The 26,683-nt window shown below is 47.8% G+C and overlaps 1 protein-coding gene across 1 annotated transcript; it reads left to right on the forward strand.

Moving 5' to 3' along the window:
• On the forward strand, window positions 1–26,603 carry Pskh1 (protein serine kinase H1). The gene is made up of 3 exons (XM_041650591.1): window positions 1–183; window positions 9,251–10,265; window positions 24,402–26,603. The coding sequence occupies exons 2-3, from the start codon at window positions 9,321–9,323 to the stop codon at window positions 24,717–24,719; spliced, it is 1,263 nt and encodes a 420-aa protein (XP_041506525.1). The 5' UTR covers window positions 1–183; window positions 9,251–9,320; the 3' UTR covers window positions 24,720–26,603.
• The last annotated feature ends 80 nt before the right edge of the window (window positions 26,604–26,683 follow it).

Raw genomic sequence — 26,683 nt, forward strand, 5'->3', positions numbered from 1 at the left:
CGCCGAGCGGAGGGTCCGCCTCGGTTCCTCCCTGTAGGCCGCCCAAGTTTGTTTTGGCGTCAGGCGCGCGCAGTAATGACGTCACGACGCTGACGCGAGAGAATGGCGGCGGCGTCCGTGGCCTGGGCCGGGAGACGGTGGGCTCAGCCGCCGAGACTCCGAAGAGCCCGCCGGCCGCGCGAGGTGAGGCCTTCCGGCTCGGGGCTTCGGCCTGACCGGCGTGAGGGGCTGGCGAGCTCGGCCGTGGCGTGGGCTTGGCGCTGCCGGGCCGCCGCAGTGCAACTCCGAGCCCTCGGCCCCTGTGCCCTGGGTCCTTCGGGCTGGGGAGCGGGCCGGGCCGTGGCTACCCACGGTCGCCTGGCGTGACCTCAAAACCTGCTGCGGCCTTGGGCCCGATGGACATGGTCAGCTGCCCTGGCTATGGCTCAGCCGTCCCGCACCCAGCGCGGGTCAGATTGATCTAACCTTGTGTGCGGCGCCTGCTCTACATCCTGCCTTTGCCAGTAAACGTCAGGGTCCTGCGGGGGCCACCGATCTCCTTCCATGTACTGGCTGGAAAACAGGCCAGAGTCCAGCTGGGTCGCTTGCAAGGCAAACCTGCCATACTTCCAAGGAGCGCCCCATCCCCGCCCTGTCTTCCGTGAAGTTGCTGCAGTGATAATTCCCACCTGAAAAATCACTAGTTGTAACCGCCTCCCTAGTCACTGTAGGGAAAAAACTGACCCTTCTAGGCTGTGGTATTCAGAGCTTGTCATCATTTGCTGAGGCCTAGCCCTACAGTCAGCTTTTGGGCGCTGCGCTGCTTTTCTGGAGTGCATTGCTGAGGCATGTGAGCCTCTTGTTAGCTCCGTGGTTCCATACCCTCGAGGTTCAGATAAGCTGCTTTCTCGGTTTCATTCCACCCTCACCCACCAGTATAGGAAATTTACACGTGTCCTTAAGAATCTACCAGCGACGTCTCTTCCTTTTCCCTTGCTTGCACATAGCGGTAGTGTTTGATTAAGGTTGTTGCGGCATTGGCCGTACGGTGGAGCATCTGTCATAGCCAGCAGCTGAGACAGTCATAGCAAACACCTATCTTTGTGTGATAGGTGCTGCTTCTTCCTCGTCAACCTTAATGACCTAAAAATCTTTGGAGTAATTTTCTAAGTTTCAATTTCAAGAGTTGCCGGGCGGTGTCTTTAATCCCAGCACTCGGGAGGCAGAGGCAGGCAGATCTCTGTGAGTTTGAGGTCAGCCTGGTCTACAAGAGCTAGTTCCAGGACAGACACCAAAGCTACAGAGAAACCCTTGAAAAACAAAACAAAACAAAAAAAATTCAAGAGTTTCATTCTTAGTAGAAATGGTGGGATACATCGGGGCGGTGGTGGTGCACACCTTTAATCCCAGCACTAGGGAGGTAGAGGCAGGCAGATCCTGTTGAGTTCGAGGCCAGTCTGATCTACAGAGTGAATTCTTGGACAGCTAGGGCTGTTTCACAGAGAAACTCGGTCTCAAAAGAATTTTTTTTTCAAATTAAAAAGGTAGGATACACTTCTAATCCCATTTATGAGATGGAGGCAGGGTGACAGTAAAGGCCAGCATAGGCTACGCAGTATGTTTAGAACCACCAGCCTCTGTCTCTCAAACAAAATACCCCAAAGTCCAGATAGGGTGGGCATACCTGTGATCACTTGCACACCGCAGGCAGAAGCAGGGGGATGCCCAAAAGTTGAAAGAATCTGATACGACTTCCAGAGGTTCTCGTGGGGAATTTTTTTTCACTCTGTTTTTTGTTGTTGATGATGGTGATGGAGACTGTACCCAGAGCCTGTACTCTTAGCACTTAGACGATATGTAAGCTCCATGGTCAGTTTACCGTTGGAGTTCAGAAGTTGTGTGGTAGCTCCAGTGCCGTAACCCCAGCATCTGGGAGACTGAAGGGGGATGACCATGGGTATGAGGCTACTCCAGACTGTATATTGAGTACCCATCAGCCAGGGCTACAGAGTGAGACCCTGTCTCACAAAACAAAACAAAAATAGGAAACAGGATATGAGATAGAGACTTGTATTTTTTTTAATGTATTATGTATTCAGTATTCTGCATGTATGCCTGCAGGCCAGAAAGGGGCACCAGGTCTCATTACGGATGGTTGTAAACCACCATGTGGGTGCTGGGAATTGAACTCAGGACCTCTGGAAGAGCAGCCAGTGCTCTTAACTGCTGAGCCATCTCTCCAATCCTAAGACCTGTGTTTTTAAAGTTGTTTTTAAGTCTTCTTCCCCCTGTATAGGAATTGTTCCCAGGATGTTTTGCATTCTACCAAATGAGCTGTGTCCCCATTTCAGAAATCTATATTTTAAAAAACAACAGCCCGGCGGTGGTGGCGCACGCCTTTAATCCCAGCACTCGGGAGGCAGAGGCAGGCGGATCTCTGTGAGTTTGAGACCAGCCTGGTCTACAAGAGCTAGTGCCAGGACAGGCTCCAAAAGCTACAGAGAAACCCTGTCTCGAAAAAATCCAAAAAAAAAAAAAAGTCATGGTGGTGCACATCAGTAATCCCAGCATTCTGGATACTGAGGCAGGAGGATAGCTGTGAGTTTAAGGTCAGTCTTGCTTGATAGTGAGTTCCCTAGACCATCTTGGGCTATAGAGTGAGACACTATCTTGGTTGTGGTGGCACACGCTGGTAGGAGTTCCTGAAGGAGGCAGAGGCAGGAGGATTATGAGTTCGATGCCAGCCTGGGCTACACATTAAAAAGAAAAGAAAATGAAAAAAGCCAAAGGTAAAGACACTACTGTACTTCCTTGGATGAAGATTTTGTGTTATTGCTTCAGAAGCTACGGACTTGTAGACTCTTGTTATGGATTCGTTGCCTAGATCTTAGAAAATTTTGAAAGACCTAAATTAGATTATTGGCCTTTTTTGTTGTTTGTTTTCTTCAAGGCAGGGTTTCTCTGTGTAGCACTGGCTGTCCTGGGCTGGCCTCAAGCTCACAGAGATCCATCCACCTGCCTCTGCCTCCTGAGTGCTGGGATTAAGGCATGCGCCACCACTGCCCAGCTCTGTTACTGGCTTTTTAGCATCCTGAGAGTCTCTGAGTTCTATTTCCCCATATCCAAGGTAGGAGAGTCGTGTTACTTCATTAAATCTCCTTAGAGTGCAGATGGGTGATATAGTATGTATAAAATGGTGAGTACACTTGAAATTTTCTACATGGAACCAATTTACTAATGTCCATAGTGTCTTTCATCTTTTTTTTTTCCTTCCAGTGTTGGGTATCAAACCCAGGTCCTATGCATACTAATCAAACATATGCCTATTATATACTCTACGCTACTGAGCTACAACCCCTAGCTCCGGAAATTTTCGTCTTTCTGTGTTTCTTTTCCTTTTTTCGTGTGTGTCTGTGTGTAAGTGATCGTTGGTTCAGGGTTGTAACGCAGGTTGTCAGTCTTGGAAGCAGGTGCCTTCACCCACTGAACTCTCTTGCCAGCCCCATTGTAGCTGATGTCTTTGTTTTGTTTTTCCCTAATACTAAGTGTTGGATCTAGTCAAGAACTCTAGCAGTGAGGTATAACCCCAGCCCTCTTTTTCACTTGTGATTTTGAGATAGCGTTTTACCAAGTTGCCGAGGCTGGTCTTGAACTTACTCTGTAGCTAAAACAGGTCTTGGGATTTTCCTGCCTCAGCTTCCTGAGTAACTTGGATTATGGGCCTTTCCCACCAGACCCAGAAAATGTCATCTTTTAAAGTTGTTCTTCGTATTAAGCTGCGTGTGGGAGGGTGCCTTGTGCTTTGTGGTTTCTTCAAGGTCACTTCTAAGCAACTGAGAGCTCACCAGAACACTTCTTCTCACCAGATAAGTGCAGTTGGCCACTCCCCTAGAAGGTCTTTGGGGATGTTTGCTGCTGAGTAAGCGAGTTCTCTAGGTCTAATTGTAATCCTGTGCTTAAATTGTATGAATGAGCAAGGGAAAGTGCAACCTTCAGGGAACGTGTTCGCCTCTGACAGTGAGCTGTACTTTCGCATCTCTGGTTTTCTTGGCACTTGCCACAGAGTACCCTTGAGTTCCGAGTGCCTGTGCAATTTGAAATAGATGCGGAGGTATTGTGTCAGAGTCACAGGTCATGGTTAGATGGGTGAGAATTTGGTTTCGCCTATTATGTGGCTTTGTAAGCATGAGCACGTTATGTGCACAGCTCTGACCTTCCTCGGCACTTAAGCAGCTGTGTGATGATGCGATCATGCTGTACGCGGCTGAAGCCATTGACCTTACACTTGAGTGTAGCTGAGAGCAGCTGTCTGCATTGGTCCAGAGCATTGCACAGGAGGGTCCTTCTCTGTGTGTATCTGAGAAGTAAAACTCTAGAAAAAGGGAAGCAATCCCGGTTATTGAGAGCTGGAAAGAGGCTTATCCAAACACCCTTCCCTTCCAGAAATCTTAGTATTGGCTAGGTCACCACGGAACTAATTTTTGATACAGTCTTGCATTGTCAGGGTATTAGATGTTAAGGTAATGAAAATGTGATGTTTTCATTTGCTGTAAGGAAATTATCTGAGAGACTTTTTCAGGCTACAGGTTTGAAGTAGCCTTTCAAGGAATCATAGGAATGATGGTCAGCTGTGTTTAGTGACACACACCTTTAATCCCAGCACTTGAGAGACAGAGGCAGGTAGGTCTCTGTGGGTTCAAGGCCAGCCTGGTCTACTTAGTGAGTTCCATAACAACCAGAGCTACATACGTGGTGAGAACCTGTCTCAGGAAAAAAAAAAAAAGCGCCGGGTGGTGGTGGCGCACGCCTTTAATCCCAGCACTTGGGAGGCAGAGGCAGGCGGATCTCTGTGAGTTCGAGACCAGCCTGGTCTACAGAGCTAGTTCCAGGACAGGCTCGAAAACCACAGAGAAACCCTGTCTCGAAAAACCAAAATAAATAAATAAAAACGGAGTAAGTAATAAAAACTGTAGCAATTGTGGCAGCACAATGTCCCAGCGTTCAGGAGGCAGAGGCAGGTAGATCCTTGAGTTTGAGGCCAGCCTGGTTTACAGAGTGAGTTCCAGGACAGCCGGGGCTACATAAAGAAACACAAAGAAAAATACAGTAACAATCATTAATGATATTAAAAGTTAAAAACCAGCCGGGCGGTGGTGGCGCACGCCTTTAATCCCAGCACTCGGGAGGCAGAGGCAGGCGGATCTCTGTGAGTTCGAGACGAGCCTGGTCTACAAGAGCTAGTTCCAGGACAGGCTCCAAAGCCACAGAGAAACCCTGTCTCAAAAAACCAAAAAAAAAAAAAAAAAAGTTAAAAACCAAACATGGTTATACATATCTGTAATCTGAGCACTTGGGAGACAGAGGCAGGAGGATTTCATGTTCAAAACCAACCTAAGCTAAGTAGGGAGACCCTATTTTAGAACAACAGAAAATGCCCCATAAAAGTTAAAACATAAGAGAAAGTGACACATAAGTGCTTTTTAGGAACAAAGATCTGTGCCGCCACCACCACCTGGTGGCCTCTAGCTAGCTTTTTTTTTTTTTTTTTTTGGCTTTTCGAGGCAGGGTTTCTCCGTGTTTTTTTTTTTTTTTTTTGTCTAACTAGCTCTTATAACTTAATTTAACCTGTTTCTCTTCACCTACGTTTGCCTTGGGCCTTTCTTACCTTTATTTCCTTCTATATGTCCTATTTTCATGCGTCTTCCCTATCTGTCTGGCCCTGGGAACGTTCTCTCTGCAGCCTAGATTCCTCCTTCTATTTATTCTGTCTGCCTACCAGCCCCACCTATCCCTCCTCTGCCTTGCTAATGGCTGTCCACGCATCTTTACCTCTTAAACAAATGCAGCATAAACAAAAGTAAGGCATCTTTACATAGTTAAAGTAATATTCCACAGCACATATCTGTACTCTTATGAAAGTGCTTTTGTAGCTTTGTTTCTAGAAGTGGAATTGCTGCGACAGTCTCCCTGTTATAGAAACGTAGTGAGTTCAAAGTCAATTAAGGCTACACAGCAAGTCTGTCTAAAAGAGAAGACAAACAGAAGAAAGCTGTGAGCCCCATGACAGAAAAGGGCTCAGCAGAGGTGTGGAGTGAGCAAACTGTTCAGTCTTTGACCTGGTGAGGTCAAATTCTGCTGGGCCCAGATACTTCCGAAGTCTTGACTGTGTGAAGAAGAGATCCTTGGATGGAGAACCAGGAGACCGGAGTCCATGCTTGAGCACACTTTGAGTGGCTTTGGACAAGTCTCACTACTGCTCTTGGCTTGTCTTTTCTGTAGTGTCAGGGACGTGCTTACTCCCTCTGGCACCATCCAGCATGCTTGGGCTTTCCCGGAGGAGTGGCTGGTATCAGTCTGGGAGCTGAAGGTGCAGCACAGACCTGGAGAACGGATTAATTTCTGTGTTAGCTTTGTGACCTGGTATAACATTTCCTGAGGCTTCTTTTTTGCTCATCCTGTCTACCCCAGTACCCATGCTAAGTTGGGCACATACACAAGAAAGCTCAAGCAGGTTCTCAGCAGGTTCTTGCCAGTCAGCACCATTTTCCCTGTGTCACTTTGGGAGAAGTTAGTAGATGTGGTGGAGCTGAGCATCCAGAGGCAGAGACAGGTGAATTTCTGAGTTTGAAGCCTTCCAGGTTAGTCAGGGCTCCATAGTGAAGCCCTGTCTCAAAAAACAAAACACAGATGTGACTGGAGTTTGGAGCTGCTCGGATCATCTGGAGGATGTTACTTATGTCCCTAGCTTGCTGGCTTTCTTTCTAGCTGCACCTCTCCCCATTTCAGTCCTTATTTGGAATGGTAGAGTACTGATAGCAGCCCACCTTTGAGTGTTTCTAATAGGAGAAACATGGTGCTTCACTGCTGACTTACGGTCTTTGTGGGGGCTGGAGAGATGGCTCAGAGGTTAAGAGCATTGCCTCCTCTTCCAAAGGTCCTGAGTTCAATTCCCAGCAACCAGATGGTGGCTCACAACTATCTGTAATGGGGTCTGGTGCCCTCTTCTGGCCTACAGCATACACACACACAGAATATTGTATACATAATAAATAAATAAATATTTTTTTTAAAAAATGTCTTTGTGCAGGCTTTGTTTAAAGTGAAAAGTCAGGGTTTTTCCTTTTCTTTTTTCTTTTTTCAAGGTTTTTTGAGACAGGGTTTCTCTGTGTAGCTTTGGAGCCTGTCCTGGAACTTGCTCTGTAGACCAGGCTGGTCTTGAACTCGCAGAGATCTGCCTGCCTCTGCCTCCTGAGTGCTGGAATTAAAGGCGTGCGCCACCACCACCCAGCCCTGGCACCTGCACTTATGTGCACATCTCTCCCCCATAATTAAAAACAAACATCTAAAAAAGACATATATTGGAACATGCCTCTATCCTTTATTCCTGCCTGTATCCTATAGGTGTGTTGTTGTTTTTTTTTGTTTTGTTTTTTTTTTTTTGATTTTTCGAGATAGGGTTTCTCCATAGTTTTTGGTTCCTGTCCTGGAACTAGCTCTTGTAGACCAGGCTGGCCTCGAACTCACAGAGATCCGCCTGTCTCTGCCTCCAGAGTGCTGGGATTAAAGGCGTGCGCCACCACTGCCCGGCTTTCCTATAGGTGTTTGATACCTAGTGACACTATGCCAAGATTTCTGGTCTCCAATTCACTGGGTTAGATTTTAGCCATGTGGAAACTGGGCAAATACGAGACTGTGGAGCAGGATAGCTGCCGAAGAGAAGGCTGTAGAGACCATGCAGGAAAGTGAAGTAAGGACCGACTCAAGGTAACTTTGCTGTTGTAGGGGTCCACCTCTGTAAGAAGATAACGTTTAGGAAGCTCTCCATGGAGACCTGGAGATACATCTTTCTGAGTTTTTATGGATGCTGCTGCTGGAGGAGGTCTCCAACACTCTACATCCCTGTTCCAGAAGAGATGAGTCAGAAAGATGAGGAGTGATTTTTTTTTAAAGTTAAAAGTTCTTTTTTCTTAATATTTATTTATTTATTATGTATAGAATATTCTGTCTGTGTGTATGCCCACAGGCCAGAGGAGGGCACCAGACGCCATTACAGATGGTTGTGAGCCACCATGTGGTTGCTGGGAATTGAACTCAGGACCTTTGGAAGAGCGGGCAATGCTCTTAACCTCTGAGCCATCTCTCCAGCCCCGATGAGGAGTGATTTTAACACTTAGGAAATATAAGACTTCAGCTAGGAGGGTCAGGAAGACTAAAGAGGAAATAAAGGACCCAACAGCTGTGCCTGGTGAACGTCTTGCCCTCTGTTAGGCTTGAAGAACTTGCGATCCAGGAAAATGTAAGCCAAGGCCATAGAAATCAGCCCTGGTCTTTTTCCTAGACCCTCCCCTCAGAATGAGATTGTAATCTGAGTTGTTTTTATTTTTTTTTGAGACAGGGTCTCTGTAACCCTACTCTGTCTCAGAAATCGCTGTGTAACTTAGCCTGGTATTGAATTTAAGATAATCCTCCTGCCTCAACCTCCTAAACTTTGAAATCACAGGCGTGAGTTGCTACTTTGTCTGGCTTCTGTACTCTGATGTCTGTTTTTATTTTCATTTTATTTAAAATTTTTATGTGAGTGAGTGTTTTGTCTATATGTATGTTTATGTACCATGTGTGTGCCTGGTGCCATTAAAGGCCAGAAGAGGACATCAGATCTGCTGGAACTGGGGTTACAAACAATTGTGAACTGCCGTATGAGTGCTGAGAATTGAACTTGGATCTTCTGGAAAAGCAACCAGTTTTCTTTCTTTTTTTTTTTTTTTTTTCGTGACAGGGTTTCTCTGTAACTTTGGAGCTGTCCTGGAACTCACTTGGTAGACCAGGCTGGCCTTGAACTCACGGAGATCTGTCTGTTTCTGCCTCCCAAGTGCTGGGATTAAAGGTGTGCACCGCCACCACCACAACCCGTGTTCTTAAACTGCTGAGCCATCTTTCCATCCCCTACTCTTCTTAAGATGTCAGCAACATCCCTTTGCAGGGTATTGTGTCAGTCAGTGTCAATCAATTGTGTTAGTTTGTTTTGAGACAGAGTCTCATTATGCAAAGTTGGATGGCCAGAAGAATTGCTTTGTAGACCAGACTGGCCTTAAACTTGCATGATATTCCTGCTTCTGCCTCCAGAGTCTAGAATTACAGATATGCACCACCATATCTGACTTCATTCTTAATTAGGCTGCATTTATCAAGGCGACAGGAAGAGGGAGGATGACTGCTGTCCTTCAGGGGTATCCCTGACTATACTGACTTACCCTCTCTTCTATTTGCATAGGTGTAGACGGGGCACTGCCTACAGAGCAGGTCCTGCTAGCCTCGCTGGAGAGGATGCCCCCGTGTCCGTGATGGGCTGTGGGACAAGCAAGGTCCTTCCTGAGCCACCCAAGGATGTCCAGCTGGATCTGGTCAAGAAAGTAGAGCCCTTTAGTGGCACCAAGACTGATGTATACAAGCACTTCATCACAGAGGTAGACAGTGTTGGCCCTCTCAAAGCTGCCAGTCAGCATGCACCTCCATGCCCTGGTGTTCCCACTACTGGCTACACAGAACCTCCTTCAGAACCACCACGCAGGGTCAGGGTGGCGAAGTACAGAGCCAAGTTTGACCCACGTGTGACAGCTAAGTATGACATCAAGGCCCTTATTGGCCGAGGCAGCTTTAGCCGAGTGGTACGAGTGGAGCACCGGGCAACCCGACAGCCATATGCTATCAAGATGATCGAGACCAAGTACCGAGAAGGGCGGGAGGTGTGTGAGTCTGAGCTCCGCGTGCTGCGCCGGGTGCGCCATGCCAACATCATTCAGCTGGTGGAAGTTTTTGAGACACAAGAGCGCGTATACATGGTGATGGAGCTGGCCACTGGTGGTGAACTCTTTGACCGGATAATTGCCAAAGGTTCTTTCACTGAGCGGGATGCCACAAGAGTGCTGCAAATGGTACTGGATGGTGTCCGATATCTGCATGCCCTGGGCATCACACACCGAGACCTCAAGCCTGAGAATCTCCTCTACTACCACCCAGGCACTGACTCCAAAATCATTATCACTGACTTTGGTTTGGCCAGTGCCCGAAAGAAAGGTGATGATTGCCTGATGAAGACCACCTGTGGCACACCTGAATACATTGCTCCTGAGGTCCTGGTTCGAAAACCCTACACCAATTCCGTGGATATGTGGGCACTGGGTGTCATTGCCTACATTCTACTCAGTGGCACCATGCCCTTTGAGGATGACAACCGCACCCGGCTTTACCGGCAGATCCTCAGGGGCAAATACAGTTATTTGGGGGAGGTGAGTATGTCTTGCTTCTGTTCCAGGGATGTTAGAGAGGCCCTTCTGTGGGAAGGTAGTAACTCCTGGTCAGAGGGATCTGCTTTGAGGGCAGATCATGGGGACCAGGCAGACAGTGTAGAAACAACAGAGACTAGTAAAGTGTCCTCGTTTGGTTTCTCCTAAATGTAAGTCTTGAGGTGAGGACCTGGGAGCAGAAAGCTTATGTGGGAGGTGGTTCAGTAAAGACAGGAGAAAGTGATGCAGGAAAGAAGTAAGTCTAATGAACAAAGACATTTAGAAGTGGATTGACTAGTCTGCTCTACATATCAAGTTACAGACCAGCCATTGCTGTGTAGTGAGACCCTGGCTTAAACTAAACAAAACAGGTGGGCTGGGACTGGGGAAATGGCTCAGCTAGTTACATGCTTGCCACGTAAGCACAAGGACCTGAGTTCTGATCCTCAGAATCCATGGAAAAGAGATGTAGTGGCATGTGCTTGTCATCTGAGTACTGGGGAGCCAGTGATGGCAGGGTCAGCCAGTGAGATACCCTGTCTCAAAAATAGGGTAGGGAATGATAAAGGAAATCACCCTCTGGCCTCATCACATATGTGCGTGTGTACCTGTACACACACGCACAAACGCATACACACCCAGACACCACACAGAGAAGTGAACTGCCACTGTGGGCTACCACTGTGGGGTACTAGAACTTAGTCCCACTCCCAACCTTGTGAATAATTATGTGGGATGTGTCACAAAAATTTATCACCAAAGAGCAAGCGTGTATGGTTAACTAGTCTCTACCCTATGAGTTAAGGATTTCTTTTGGGGAAGATGAGGACTGGAGAGATGGCACCATGGTTCAGAGTGTGTGTGTGTGTATTTTTTTCTCCTAAGACAGGCTTTCTCTGTGTTGCTTTGGAGCCTGTCCTGGAACTAGCTCTTGTAGACCAGGCTGGCCTCGAACTCACAGAGATCCACCTGCCTCTTCCTTCCAAGTGCTGGGATTAAAGGCGTGTGCCACTGGTGACCTCCTGGCTGTGTGTATTGTTCTTGTGGAGACCCTGAGTTTAGTTCCCAGTCCCATGTTGGTCAGCTCTTAACCACTGAGCCATCTCTCCAGCCCTTATCTCTATTTGTTATCTCTATTCAGTTTCCTATCTCTGTTCAGTTTTGCCAGACAACGAGGACCCGTGTATGCTCATCTTTTGATTTAGGATGTTAGAAGTTAGTTTACTTTTGTTTTGAGACAGAGTCTCATCTAACCTCACACTCAATATATAACCACTGCCTTAAACGTTTAATCTTCTTGCCTGCTGGGATTATGAGCTTGTACCACCATACCTAGCTTTAGCTCACATATTTAAATAGTAAGTTATATGTCAACAAATGCTAGCCTGTGTGTCAAATTCAAATAGCAACCCATCCAGTTTGTGTATCCAGATCCATGGATACTTCTGATAGTTGCAAAAAAAACTGTCAGTTTTTAGTATTGCTGATTGCTAAAGGAAGGTGCAAAGAGAGTCATTGCTGGTTGCCCTTCAGAGGATTCTGACGGGGTAGGGATAAGGCTGACAGCCGTAAACTGCGAGCTGGAGAATACCTGTGTGCTTGTGGAAGAGTGGCCATGCTCTGTGAGAACATGAGCTGAGTTATGTAGGACTATAGGACTCTGCCAAGATAGTGAGGGCCCCTCCCTCAAAGTACAGAGTGCTCCCCTCAGGGCTGGGGCTACCAGTGTGCTATTGTCTGTGCCTCTTTTTGTTGTTATTTTATTTTGGTTTGTGTTTTACTTTTTATTGCTTTACTTATTATTGTGTGCGTGTGCATAGTGGGGGTGTGTGGGCATGTGCATGCGGCAGCATGTATGTAGAGGTCAGAGAACACCTTTGTGGAGTAGGTTGTGTCTTTACACCTTCATGTAGATTCTAGGACTCAAACTCAGACCATACTTTACCTACTGAGCACATTTCAGTGCCCCTTTGCTTTGTTTGTTTGTTTTTGAGGGGGAGTATCAAGTAGCCTAGACTGACCTGAAGTTCTGTGTAGCCAAGGATGGCGTTGAACTGCAATTCTCCTGCCTCCACCTCCCAAATTCTGGGATTACAGGTGTGCCTCACCACTGTCAGATGCCATTTCTGCCATTTTTGTCACTTGCAGAGAAGGGAAGGAGCTCTGGGAGCAACTGTTTTCTGTGACCTAGTTCCTCCCAGGGCTTTGGCCCAGCCCTCTCATCCCCATCACCTGGCTCAGAACAGTGTTCCTTGTAAGAGTCACCCAAGGGCCTAGATCACTTTGTTTCAGGGTTTGAGATTCCACACTCTGTCAGCCTCCCTGTTAGTTTGCAGATGAGGTTGTGGGGTTAGTTAAGGATGTCCCTTTCTCAGGAATGGAGCTGTTCTTCTCTAGGAGGGTTCCCAAGGCAGACGTTTCAAAGATGGCAGTGATTGAAGGACAGACGTTTTCTTCGACGGCTGGAGTTCCATGCCTTCCTCTTCAGTGCAGCTCTGTGACAGGCACTGAGGAGGGTTTCCGTTTGCACCATTTATGGGAGAGATGATAACTGTTTACACTGAAACCTGTGCTTGGTCTCTGGAGTGCAGGGGTTGCTAGAGAACACCTGATAGTTTCCACAGAGCCAGCAGCACCATGGAAGGCGCATGCCTGGTCTCCTGTCCTTTGTGGATTTTAAGTGAATGGGTATGTGACTGAAAGTTTGATTCTCACATATTTGTGCTGGGCTAGTACGAAACAGCATAAGATGCCACAGGTCAGCCAGCGCATCCTGTAGAGGCACTCGGGAGGCAGAGGCAGGTGGATCTCTGTGAGTTCAAGGCCAGCCTGCTCTACAAGAGCTAGTTCCAGGACAGTCTCCAAAAGCTACAGAGAAACTGTCTCGAAAAACAAAATCAAAAAAAAGAATATAAATGTTTGAAAGTTGAAAGGCTGCTTCTATTCTGAGCTTTGTATGGTGCCAAGCTGTTGAGGGTCCCTCCAGATGACAGGGCAGCGTGGATCTTAGCTAAAGGAGGAAGAGAGAGAGAGAGAGTATATGTTTCTCAAATGGAAAGACTTGAAAAAATCTGTAGGAACTCCTAAGAATTTCTGATTCTGGCAATTGTTGATGAAGCAGTTTGTTTAATTGGAGTTTGCACAGTGTCACTGACTGTCATTGATTATCTGAGCATGAGGGAATAACAAAAGAGTGAAGTGGGGGATGTACTTGCTTCTACTCAAATTCAAAGACTAGACAGAACCAGAGATTCTGTGCTCTGCTCTGGGAAGGGTCCAAATGCAGCTGCTGGTAGGCAAGTTGAAGCAGAGACCTTGCTGGAGACACCTGGCCAGGGCTGCCTGTGGGCACAGACAGAAGGGTTCACAGTACACCAGGAGTGAATGTGCTCTTCATTTAGGGCAAACACGGGGCATTGAAGGAAGAGGAAATGCATGCAGATAGTTAATATTGCAAAAAGAAGTCTTAAGTTTACCTATTTGGAGGTGCTGGCATTAAGAAGGCAGTTTGAAAGTGAGGGAACATTCTGTTAGGGGGCAAAGAAGACCTGCATAAGGGTGAGAGAAGACTAAAGACACAAAGCCACCCAAAGGTGAACTTCCTTTAACAGGAGGCTCAGGAGGCTGGAGGAGCTGTTTTACAGGAGAGAGCACAGGATGTGAGTCATCTAGTTCACACTGAAGTATAGTGGGGGTCTCTCTCTCAGCTGCCGTGTTTCACTTGACAAGTGTGACACTCCTTGGCCTGATGTCATTGCTTTTGTCAAGGGTTCTATTCCTAGAGGCAGGATGTATGAAGAGGCTCTTGGAGGTTGATGGCAGAATGATGGTGCCATCAGCAGTTCTGCTGTCTTTCGAATTTAGAAGCCTGAATTTTCCTCCTCCTCCACTTGGGCATTCTGAGCCGTGGGTGAGCCTCGGTGACTACACCAGGAGCCCAAGTGCCTCTGAGAAGGTGACAGAGTTGTGGGAGAAGAAACCCACCCTGCTTCTGCCTGGGAAATATGGGGTAGTGGGAGGTGGTCCCTGGGCTAGCTAGCCATCCTTCTTTTTGGAGCCAAGGGTTCTTGAGGGCAGTGAGCTGGACTAACGCCGTTTAGTTCTGATCACCTGTGATAAAATGGGCTCCCAGAGTCAGCTCTTCCCTGACCTTCCTCATTTCCTTTTTTTTTTTTGTTTTTGTTTTTGTTTTTTTCGAAACAGGGTTTCTCTGGCTTTGGAGCCTGTCCTGGAACTAGCTCTATAGACCAGGCTGGTCTCGAACTCACAGAGATCCGCCTGCCTCTGCCTCCCAAGTGCTGGGATTAAAGGCGTGCACCACCACCGCCCGGCTCCTCACTTCCTTTATCATAGCGCTTGCACTCGGGGTTATATGATGTTCCAAAGTCTATAACTGCCATTTCAAGAAGATACAAATAAGGGACACTGGGACTTGCCTCAGGACCAGCACTTGGACAACATGGCATGGCAGGATGAATGAAGACATGAATCTTTTTCTCTCTGTGTAACAGCCCTGACTGTCCTGGAACTTGCTTTGTACACCAGGCTGGCCTCAAACTCACAGAGATACACTTGTCTCTGCCTCCCAAGTGCTGGGATTAAAGGCGTGCGCCACCACCACCCAGCACTACGCAGTTTTCTATTCCAAGTTGAACTGGATCACATTGGACAGGACCTCAGTTTTCACCATTTTGTCTGCCCTAGACAAACTAGATTGCTGATACCCTCAGACAGGCCTTCCTTAATACCTAGCAACATGTGCCTCTGAAAGGTGGCCTTGTTTGGGCCACTGGGTGTGTAGTGGATTCTCAGTGGCTGGCAGGAGACCTATCCTCGTTTGGAATCCTCTTTTAGGAAGTTAAGGGCTGTTTTCTATGTGATGGGGCAGGAGACAGGCTCTGAGGGAAGAAGGCAGAGCCCCATCATGTGCTACCTCTCTGGCTGCAGGCTCCAGAGTCTAATCCTTTAGGCTTTTTTCTGTTGCTGCTGCCCTGGTTACACACTCCCCAGAGAGCCACCCTGTAGTGGCAGAATCAGCTGCAATTTCTTACACGGCTGTCTTAGCCCTTCCTACAGAAAGGCCTTGCTTCAGACACTTCAGCAACATGTCAGCCTTAGCTAGAGCTACCTTTCATCTCTGCCCTTTCCACTTGCAGCCCTCAGAGGCCCTCTAGCAAAAGGAAACAACATGGCTGTGCTCAGAGTCATTCCCTGTGTCCCTTCCCTCTCCTTTTCACTGTTTGAATTCACCTCTTTGTCATAGGCTCTTTTGCTTCCAGGCTTTCTAGTTCTGGGGGCTACATCTCTCCTACATTCTGACTTCAGAGTCACTCATGGCCTGAACACTCCCTCTGCCTCAGCTAAGATAGGTGCTAACTCTCTATTGGGTAGATGGTTATGGTGATCTACCTGGTCTACCTGTCTCCTACTGGCCATACCTCTGCATACTCTCCTTCCCCACTTAGTCTCTCATCTCACAGAGCCACTCTTTCTGCCTAGAATGCCTTGTTTTCTCTGTCCTAGTAAATGCCTGGTACCCCATATTGGGCTCTGGTCCAATGCTGTCTGGCTCACTTGCAGAAAGCTGAGTTACCTTCATCTCTTCACTCATCCTGCCATTCAGTCTTGCCTAAGTACTTGTCCTGAACTAAATCCTGCTGTGCCTAGAGTTCTAGGGACACAGACCTCTGACAAAGACCACAACATCTGTGATCTAACAGCCACTGAGGCTCAATACCACCTCAGAGTTAAAGTGGGTATGTATCTCAGTTGGTAGAGGGCTCCCCCAGCATACCTGAGGCCCTAGGTTTGGTCCTGAGCATTACATGTTTTCAGGATTGGTGTGTACACCCTCAGGAGGTGAAGCAGGAGGATCAGAAGTTCAAGGTCATCCTTTGCTGTGCAATGAGTTTGACCCAGCTTGGAATACATCTAAAATTTTGTTTTATATGGAAAGAAGTCATTTGTTTAAGAAACAAGGGAAAGAAAGCTAGCTCAGGCTCTGGACACTACTTGGCTTCGGCAGAATCCTTGAATGGAAACAGATCATTTTTAGCACTCATCTAGATCGAGAACCCTCCAGGGTTGCTCCCGGACATTGTTAAAATAGACATTGCTAGATAGGCTGGCACAGGCTGTCATTCTTCTAGGCACTTAGTTATACCCTGTTCTGTCTCCATCCCCTTTCCTGTCCCCCTTCGCTTCATGAGGGGACAAGATTGCATTTTGTTCTCATTCTCGCTCTCCTTCTCCCTCCTTCTCTTTCTCTTCCTCTCTATTTTGGTGCTCAGAATTGAATTCTGAGCCTTGTACAGCAATAAGCAAGCACTGTTTTACTGAGCAACACGCTTACCCTCTCTGTGTCTATTTAATTAAATTAAAATTTTGTTTTGTTTTGGTTTTTCAAGATAGGGTTTCTCTGAATAACCCTGGCTGTCCTAGAACTCACTCTGTTGCTGGGCGGTGGTGGCGCACGCCTTTAATCCCAGCACTTGGGAGGCAGAGGCAGGCAGATCTCTGTGAGTTCGAGACCAGCCTGGTCTACAAGAGCTAGTTCCGGGATAGGCTCCAAAGCCACAGAGAAACCCTATCTCGAAAAACCAAAAAAAAAAAGAACTCACTCTGTAGACCAGGCTGGCCTCATACTCAAGAGATCTTCCTGCCTCTGCCTCCCTAGTGCTGGGATTAAAGGTGTACACCACCACCTAGCTAATTAAATTTAATTTTTAGAAATAAAATTTTTGGGGGGGAAAAACTGGGGGGGGGAGAATTTAAGGCCAGCCTAGTCTACAGGGCGAGTTCCAGGACAGCCAGGGCTAAGCAGAGAAACCCTGTCTCGAAAAACAACAGCAAGGGCTGGAGAGATGGCTCAGCGATTAAGAGTATTGCCTGCTCTTCCAAAGGTCCTGAGTTCAATTCCCGGCAACCACATGGTGGCTCGCAACCATCAGTAATGAGGTCTGGTGCCCTCTTCTGGCCTGCAGGCATACATGCAGACAGAATATTGTATACATAATAAGTAAATAAATAAATATTTGAAAAAAAAACAACAAAACCCAAAATATCCTTTGTTCTTATCTTTTTTGTTTGTTTGTTGTTGTTGATATTTTTTGTTGTTTCCTTGTTTTTTTTTGTTTGTTTGTTTCTTGGCCTTTTGGCTAAGACAGTGGTTCTCAACACTCCTAATGTTGTGACCCTTTAATACAGTTCCTCATGTTGTGGTGACCTACCTCCCCAACCATAAAATTTCATTGCTACTTCATAATTCTAATTTTGCTGCTGTTATGAATCTGATGTGCAACCCCAAAGGGGTCGAAACCCACAGGTTGAGAATTGATGGGCTAAGATCAAATGCAAATTTCAGGGCTAGAGATGCTTGAAGCATCTCTAGTATGCTTGAAGCACCACAAAAAACAAACACCTGAAATGCCTTAATCCCAGCACTCTGGAGGTAGAGGCAGAACTCTGTGAGTTCAAGGCCAGTCTGGTTTACCAGAGCTAGTTCCAGGACAGACTCCAAAGCTACAGAGACCCTGCCTGAGGGGTGGGTGGGGGTAGAGCTATGTATCAAAACTAAAACAAAAGCAGAGCCCAATAAGGCACTGTGGTACACCCTTAGAATCCCAACACCCAGAAGGCTGAGGCTGACCTGAAACCTTGTCTCTACAAACTCCTTAAAACTTCTCTTCTTTCTGTCTTTAGACTGTCCTTCTACATCCTCTTCTCTGCTGTCCCTCCTTCTCTAGCCACCATGGACTTCAGTGGGAGGGATCTGATGTTGCCATCTTGATCAGAGGGTGTGTTGGCTCAAACAGTGTCCAAACTTGCTACATTTTTCAAAAAATATAACCTTGGAGGCCACTTCTGAGTGTGTTGTCCTTATTGTTATATTGAGAGTTCTGCTCTCCTAAGTAAACCCAAAGCTCTATTTCCAAGAATTTCTTCTGTGCCCTTTTCCTGGCTTTGATTCAGGCCCACGTAAGTACAGAAAGGAGGCCTCTGAGGGTGGGAATACTGAGTCTGAAAATATAAAAATACATCTTGAGATAAAGCTGAAGGAAGAACTGAGTCATGGTAGCAAGCCCAACTTTGTTCCCTCCTCCCCCGACTGCTGTGCAGCAGGACTGCCTTTTCATCCCAAATTCATGGGCTATATGAGGAACCCCAGGGGTCAGGAGGTCGGCTGGAATAGCACATCCTGTGCCCTCACATGCAGCCAAGGAGTGAGAAATGGGAAGCCATTTCTTAAAATCTAGAACTTTCAAAATCAGGAGAGACTTAGAATTATGTTGTGTTCAGTCTCTCTGTGTTGAAAATAGTTAGGCTGTGAGTTCTCTTAGGTCATACAAAGAAATGGAATTGGTCACTGGGCTTGTAGCCTGACACTTTAACCTATCACCCTGATGCCATCCAGAAAAGACCTGGGCCATTTGTCCTCTTGTAATCTCACTTGAAAGTGGTCAGCCTTAGCCGGGCAGTGGTGGTACACACCTTTAATCCCAGCACTGGGAGGCAGAGGCAGGCAGATCTGTGAGTTCGAGGCCAGCCTGGTCTACAAGAGCTAGTTCCAGGACAGTTAGGACTGTTACACAGGGAAACCCTGTCTTGAAAAACCAAAAAAAAAAGTAGTCAGCCTTCTACCAGAGGAAGTTTGGGATAGCAGGTGAGCAGGGTTTTCTGCATCCCTATGCAGCCTCGGTTGGACAGCTGCCTCCAGCCTCCTTTTCTTAGCTTTTAGGCTCAAAGTGAGACTATGTCGTAGCCTTGGGAAATGTTCTTGCCATACCTTCCCACTCAAGTAGAAGGGGCAGAGAGAAAAGGGAGACACGCTCTCTGAGCTGGAACACAATGCTTTTGTATATTGGTGCCTCTCCCTCTAGGAGAGAGTTGGAGTCCACAGAGGAATGGCTTTGCCCAGGAGAAAAGTAGGTGATAATGAGGGGAAATTGGTGAGGGGGTGCTTAGGGAGCGGTCCCTCCCACTCTCTGTAGTTGTCTCCTCTGCTGTTAGAACCTCAAGAGTAGGTACTTCAACTGCAAGGGAACAAGGTCTTTCGGAGTTTGTGTACTGGGAAAAAGGCAGCCAGCTTGATGGTCAGACTCGGAGTGCCAGTGATTACCCTCCTCCCACAGCCTCAGCCCAGGGCCCAGCCCACACATGCAGGGTCCAGAGACTTGTGGAGAGTATGAGCTAGTAGCATATACTGAAGCTGTCTTCACATAGTAGCATATACAGATCTCCTGACTGTCTGCAGGCAGAGCTAACTGACCTCTTCCTTCTAGTCCTCACCCCGCCTGTGTCCAGATGCAGGTAGAGACCAATGGGAGACTAACCAACTGCAATTGGGACCTGTCCCATTTGTTAGTCACCTGAGGCCCACGAATGTCCCTATCTGACCACAAGGATATATACTGAGGTCAGAGTTCTGTCCTTTAGCCAGAGAAAGCAGTTAGAACTTTGGAAACTGAAGGGCATGGTTGTTTAATCATTTTTCTTTTTCTCGTGTCCAGAATGCCTCCTGACCAGTCAGTCATAGCCTGACAGACATACTTAGGGTTCAGAGAAGCAGGTGGGATGGACTTCAGGCAATGGCCACTTTCTTGGGAGGTGCTGGAATGACCTTGAGTCCAGAAGTGGGACTGTGGAGGACACAGGAGGCCTTGCGTTTCTGAGTAATGTGGGAGGTCGAGGTAAGAGGTTGCTCAACTGAGGTCACCCCAAACTCCTGCCTCGTTGTCTGCAAGCTGGATGAGGGCTACTTCCCTGTGTTCAGCCTGCTTGACTTCCTACTCTAGTTTCTTCCAACACACAAAGATTAGACGGAGAAACTTTGGTTAGTATGACTTGAGCCACATTGGCTTGGAGACCACTACCAGCATAGCTGCTCCCAGCTCCTCATAGATGGGGAGTGTTGGGGGCCTTCCAGAGAGCTGGCTGGCCTGCAGACAAATGAGTCCATTGGCATTCTGTACCCAGTGGCACGAACACAATAATTGATGAGGCGAGAGTCTGGGGAGTAGGAAGGGTGGATCAATCTGGCTCGCTTTGTCACTAACAGGCTGAGCGCGTGACAGGCAGCAGGGGTTAGTGCCTGGTGTGTGCCTGTGCTCCTCTGGAGATGGAGATGTTTAAGCTCACTGTGCAGGTCTGCTGAGAGGCCCTTTTAAGACAGTAGCAGACTGGCTGCAAGCCGCAGGAGTCCATGCTTTAACTGTGTGAGGATCTGAAGGGAGAAAGTCTTCACTTCATCCTTGTTTAGGCTTCTAGCTTGTGAACCCACCTTCTGCAGAGAGTGGCTACTCTTATTTGGAGGAGTGTGTTTGTGAGGGTCTCAGGAAGCCTCGGTTGGCTTAAAATTGTCTTATAAAGTCTAGGGTGGCTTTGAACTCCTTATCCTCCTGCCTCCACCTGCTAAGAACTGGGATCTTTTTATTTTTATTATTATTATTATTACTACTACTACTACTACTACTACTACTACTACTATTTTTTCAAGGGATGGTTTCTCTGTGTAGCTCTGCCTATTCTGGAACTCACTCTGTAGACCAGGCTGCCCTCAAACTCAGATCCATCTGCTTCTGCTTCCTGAGTGCCAGGATTAAAGGCATGTACCACCACTGCCTGGCTAAGTGCTGGGATCTAATGTGTGTACCAAAATCCCTGGCTTAGGAGTTGCTCCTGTTCAGAATTGAGTAAGGGACAGACTCAGAATCATTCAGCTCTGTTCGGAGTACCCTGGGCTGCCTTGGAGTTGTTCTTCCAGCAAGCCAGGCTGGGCTGCAGTAGCTTTCCCAGTTCCCAGAGAAGCCCAGCAGGGCAGCACAATGCAGGTACTCTGATCTGATCTGTTCTGGGTTTGCCATGTTTATCACGTGTTCTATTAGGCCTGCTCCATCCATCTCGTGATAGGCAGAGGCTTGTACTCAGGTGGCAACAGCAATCCACAGGACTTTCTTTAAAGGAAAAAAAAAACTATGTGAATGGGTGTCTTTCTTTCTCTTTGTTTCTTTCTCTCTCTTTCTTTCTTTGAGGGAGGCAGGGTTTAGTTTCTCTGTGTCTCTGTTTGTCCTGGAATTTGCTCCATAAACCAGGCTAGCCTCGAACTCACAATCTGCCTTTTTCTGTTTTCCTGAGTGTTGGGATTAAAGGCATGCACCACCACTGCCCAGCAAGCTTTGCTTACTAACAGGGAGGTGAGGACAGTGACTACAAGAAAACTACCTACCTCTTCTTAGGAGTCCAGATGAGTCTTCTCTCTGCATCACTTCTGTCTGTCAGTTGGGAGCCCTGCTAGGGCAATTGAATCAGCAGGTGTGTGTCTTTGTTAAATGGCCATGTCCCTACCTGGAATGTGGACTGTTGCAAGGTGTGCCTGACCATGGAGAGCATGTTCAGAGGTTCCCCAAAGTAAAAGGTGCCATGGAGTAGGCACCTCTTTACCTAGCATTAAAGAGAGAGTGGTAGTCGGGCGGTGGTGGCGCACGCCTTTAATCCCAGCACTCGGGAGGCAGAGGCAGGCGGATCTCTGTGAGTTCGAGACCAGCCTGGTCTACAGAGCTAGTTCCAGGACAGGCTCTAAAGCCACAGAAAAACCCTGTCTCGAAAAACCACACACACACACACACAAAAAAAAAAAAAAAAAAAGGGGCTGGAGAGATGGCTCAGTGGTTAAGAGCATTGCCTGTTCTTCCAAAGGTCCTGAGTTCAATTCCCGGCAACCACATGGTGGCTCACAACCATCTGTAATGAGATCTGGCGCCCTCTTCTGGTCTGTAGGCATACAGACAGAACATTGTATACTAAATAAATAAATATTTAAAAAAAAAAAAAAAAAAAAAAAAGAGAGAGAGTGGTGTCGTGGTGTCGTGGCATCATAGTAGAGCCCATATAGCAGAACAGGGAATTACCCGGCGGCCTACCCTTGAAGGAGCGTCAGAGCCCTTTCTAGAAGCTCTCTCAGGAAGTTCAGGGGCCCAGAGGCTGGGTTCCATGGCCTGAAGCAGCGTTCCCAGAGGGTACTCATTAGACAGCATCTGATTGCTCAACCACCTGAACCTACTCAGTGCCTCCTGTGTGAGCTGCACCGAGCACTAGGGCTCAGTACATCGAACGCTAATAATCAACTTGGAGCTCAGAGCCTGGAATAATTGTAAGCACTGGAGGCTAGGAGAGCATTGAAGGAAATGTCCTTTCCCCTAAGAATTTAACTTCATCCAGGTAAAGACAAGTTAGGGAGGCTGAAAGCCAGCGTTGATAGCTACTTTGTGAATGGCTAAGACAAGGCAATTCTGGTTACCTGTAGCAGACCAGGTTTTTAGGAGAGCTCTGTAGGGACAGAAATGGACTAGAAGGAGGCTGGCACATAATACTTAAGGACTTCTTTGTTTGTTTGTTTGCTTTGAGATAGGCTTTCACTATATAGGCCATATTGGCCTAGAACTCACAGACATCTGCCAACCTCTGTCTCCCAAATGCTGAGATTAAAGGCGTGTACCATTACACCTGGTTAATGTCAGGGGCTTTTGTGGCTCAAATAAGTTATATAAACTTGTAGCACAATTAATAAAAACCCAAGGACAGAAATTGGGGATTGACCTGAAGGCCAGGAAAACAGAACAGCCAGCCGCTGGCTCTTAACCTCTACTTCAGTTTGAAATGGCGATCCTGCCTCCAGGAATCTCAGAATGAGACTGTGTGTGAGAGCTGTCTCCTCCCATCTTATATTACTCTCTAGTGCTGGGATTAAAGGCGTGCACCACTACCTCCTGGTTTCTGTGGCAAACTAATGTGGCTACCGGGACTAAAGGTGTGTGTTACGCTGGGTGGTGATGGGCACATCTTTAATCCCAGCACTTGGGAAGCAGAGGGAAAAAAGGTGTGTGTCACCACTGCCTAGTCTGTAAGGCTGATCAGTGTAGCTGTTTTACTCTGAACTTCAGGCAAGCTTTATTTATTAAGATAACAAATGAAATATCACTACACAAACTGGACAGAGTCTCTGAGAAGGGTAATCATTTTTATCTGGCTCCAGAAGTCCCTACTCTGTCACCAAACTGAGAAATATAAATGCATTAAATGGTTTTTTTTTTCTCGGTGCCTGAATGCTGATGGGGAACTCCTTGGAAGTTAGAAGGTGAGACCCTCTCAGTAAGGACTCTAAAATTTCCCTCTACTCAATGTGGTCCAGACAGATGGTTGGTGGAGTTTAGCCATGGTGAGAAAATGTGGATCACTTTCTTCAAAAATCTAGTGTTGGGGTTGCTGGGGAGATGGCTCAGTTGTTAAGAGCACCTGGCTGCTCTTCCAGTAGGACCTGGGTTCAATACCCAGAACCCATATGGCAGCTCACAACTGTCTGTAACTCCAGTTCCAGGGGATCTGACACCCCCATACAGACACATGCACATGAAATAAAAAAAAATCTAGAGTTGGAGAGATGGCTCAGCAGTCAAGAGCTGTCCTTGTAAAGGACCAAGGGCTCACAGCTGCCGAAGCTCCAGTCCATCTGTCTTCCGTGGGTACTTGCATGTGTGTGGTGGGTATACATACACTCAGGTACACACATATAAAAAATAATAATTAAAAAAAAACGCCTTTAATTTCAGCACTCAGGGAGGCAGAGGCAAGCAGATTTCTGTGAGTTCGAAGCCAGCCTGATCTACAGAGTAAGTTTCAGGTACACACATATAAAAAATAATAATTAAAAAAAAACGCCTTTAATTTCAGCACTCAGGGAGGCAGAGGCAAGCAGATTTCTGTGAGTTCGAAGCCAGCCTGATCTACAGAGTAAGTTTTAGGACAACCAGAGCTACAGAGAGACACTGTTTAAAAATAAAAAATAAATTCTTAGGGTAGGTTAGGGGTCTTGGTATGGTCCACCTCCTCTAGTTAGGCTTTGCTTCCTAGGATAGATGATGCGTCCTTTTCCTCCTTGTCAGACTCATGAGCAAGTAGCGCCTGCTCAGTAAGCTGTGTCAGCCTGAGGGAAAGGAAAGGAGCTCCAGTGTGCTGCTCCAGAGGAGAGGTGCTGCCTCTCTAGACTGCACAGATGCTTGGTGGAGCCTAGTGCTGTGGAGGTATCATCCAGAGGGGAGGGCAGCATTGAGTCCTCTCACACTAATGCTTGTCCTTGGCTTCTAGCCCTGGCCTAGCGTATCTAACCTGGCCAAGGACTTCATTGACCGCCTGCTGACAGTGGACCCTGGAGCTCGGATGACTGCACTGCAGGCCCTGAGACATCCATGGGTAGTAAGCATGGCAGCCTCTTCGTCCATGAAGAATCTGCACCGATCCATCTCCCAGAATCTCCTCAAGCGTGCTTCCTCTCGTTGCCAGAGCACCAAGTCTTCCCAGTCCACACGTTCCAGCCGCTCCACACGCTCCAACAAGTCCCGCCGTGTTCGGGAGCGCGAACTGCGGGAGCTCAACCTGCGCTATCAGCAGCAGTATAATGGCTGAGCCACCAGCTGTGACATGGACACACTGTTGTCTCCTTCTGGCCACTCTCTGCTTTGTTACCTGGGCCCAATGTCTTCTCTGTACCCAGGCATCATGGCCAGCAGTATATAGAGCGTGTCTGGGTCTAGCTCTTCTCTGTGCCTTTAGTAGCCCCTACCTCCTCATGGGCCTGGGCCTGTTGTGATAGGATGGTGGCCCAGAACCATCTAACCTGAGCACCTGGTAGGCAGCTGCTGAGTTGGAAGAAAGGACAGGACCCAGTCCCCACTGATCTCCTTAATGTTTGCCTTTTTCTTGGACCAAAGGAGTCTATAGTGTTGGGTAGAATGGGTCCTATGGCTCAGGACTCTTTGAATCCATTACTTTTATAACCCCCCTTTCTTCCACAAAGCATTGGTCTAGCTCCCATGTCCTACGTCATACTAATCCTTAAGAGTATGCTCCAGTGGGAGGTCTAGCTTTTGCCACAGCTAAACTGCAAGCCCCAGTCAGATCCAAGCAACCTCACCATTTTCCCCAGCCGACAGCAATATTTCTTCATGGTGCCACCAGGAGCCCTTCTAGCCCCCAGACTTGCCGCGTGGTAGGACTGTGGCATGGGCCTTCGTCTCAGGCTCTGGCCTCTCTGTAAGCAGGATTCTGTGCATCATCCTCAGTGCCTCTGCAGAGCCCATTATTGTCTTCTCTCCGGCTTAGATGCCCATGCCATTCCCCAGCTGCCTTCCCACCTGGAGGGGTGGAGGAGATCCACTGCTGCTACCTGGGGGGTGGATGAGCATGAAGAGTTCTCAGAATTCCATTGTCAACCCTTGTTCCACCCTTTGGTATTGTCCTTTGCTGGTCCCTTTCTAAAGCTACCATGCCCTCTTTATAGCTTCATGATGGCGCCATCTAGTGTCTGGTCTAGGTATAGGTGGCCGGGGGAGGGGTGGTGACTGGTGCACCCCCTTGCCACAGCCCTCCTAAAGGAAGAGGAAAGAAAGGAGTTGCTGAATTGGGGGAAGAGTCCTGGGCTGCTCAACTCCTCTTCTGCTCAGCTTCTCCAAACCTCACCCTGGAACTTAGCCGTACTGTGTTACCTGCCTCTGAACCCCGGGTGCCTTGGGTGCTGACCTTGCTGTAAGAGCTGGCCTTGCCCTATCTGCCCTGTGCCCACCTCTTTTCATAGCATTAACTTTCGAGGCTGTCCCCACTGAGTCAGGCTGGAGGGAGCTCCTCCAGGAGGTAGGGTAGGGTTGCAGGGGCTGCTTTCCCAGAGAACTGAGCCGCAACAGCTCCTATAGCTGGCATGGTCTCCCTACCACCACCACACTAGGCTGGAATCCAAGCTCCCTCCCTCTGTAGCTGCTCTCAGTGGGTAGGAAGGGGCCAGACAGAGCCTAGCTTGAGCCTTAGCTAGACTAAGAGCCTCTGTCGGCAGAAGGGTCTGACTCCCACACAACTCCTCTTAGTAGGCAGCCCTAGGCTAGGCCCTCTTTCTAAGTATGCCACCTCCATTGGGAAACCAAACCAAAGAGACCACTGTGTGCCAAGTCAACTGTGCCTTATGTACTCTCTCCTTATATCCTCCTGCCCTCTGGATAGGAGGCCCTGGAGGACTGAGCCTCACAGCCTCAGAACCCCTCACTTATCAGCTGCCCCAGGAATTTCTGGGGGTGTGAACCACTGGGGATTTAATTGTCTTTCTTGCCCAAAATAGGCCTGGTTGTGAGGATAGGGCAGAGGGAGTTTGTGTCTTGGGCCTTTGATAGGTCCACCAGGCATTCATGCCATGGCCCGTGGATGGAGAATGTGCAGTTATTTATTTTGTGTACCCTGTAAATGTATCTTCTGTATCCAATAAACAAGCTGCCATCCCCAGGGAAGGCTGCCATTTTCTTCTGATTCCCATGATTGTGCCATGCGACTAATGGATTGTTCAAAAAGAGGAGTTGGGGCCACAGCCTGGGGTATCAAAGTCCAGG

Source organism: Microtus oregoni, unplaced genomic scaffold (genome assembly GCF_018167655.1).
Source record: "Microtus oregoni isolate MIOR12 unplaced genomic scaffold, Mior012 000004F_ref0000308, whole genome shotgun sequence".
Lineage (NCBI taxonomy): Eukaryota > Metazoa > Chordata > Mammalia > Rodentia > Cricetidae > Microtus > Microtus oregoni.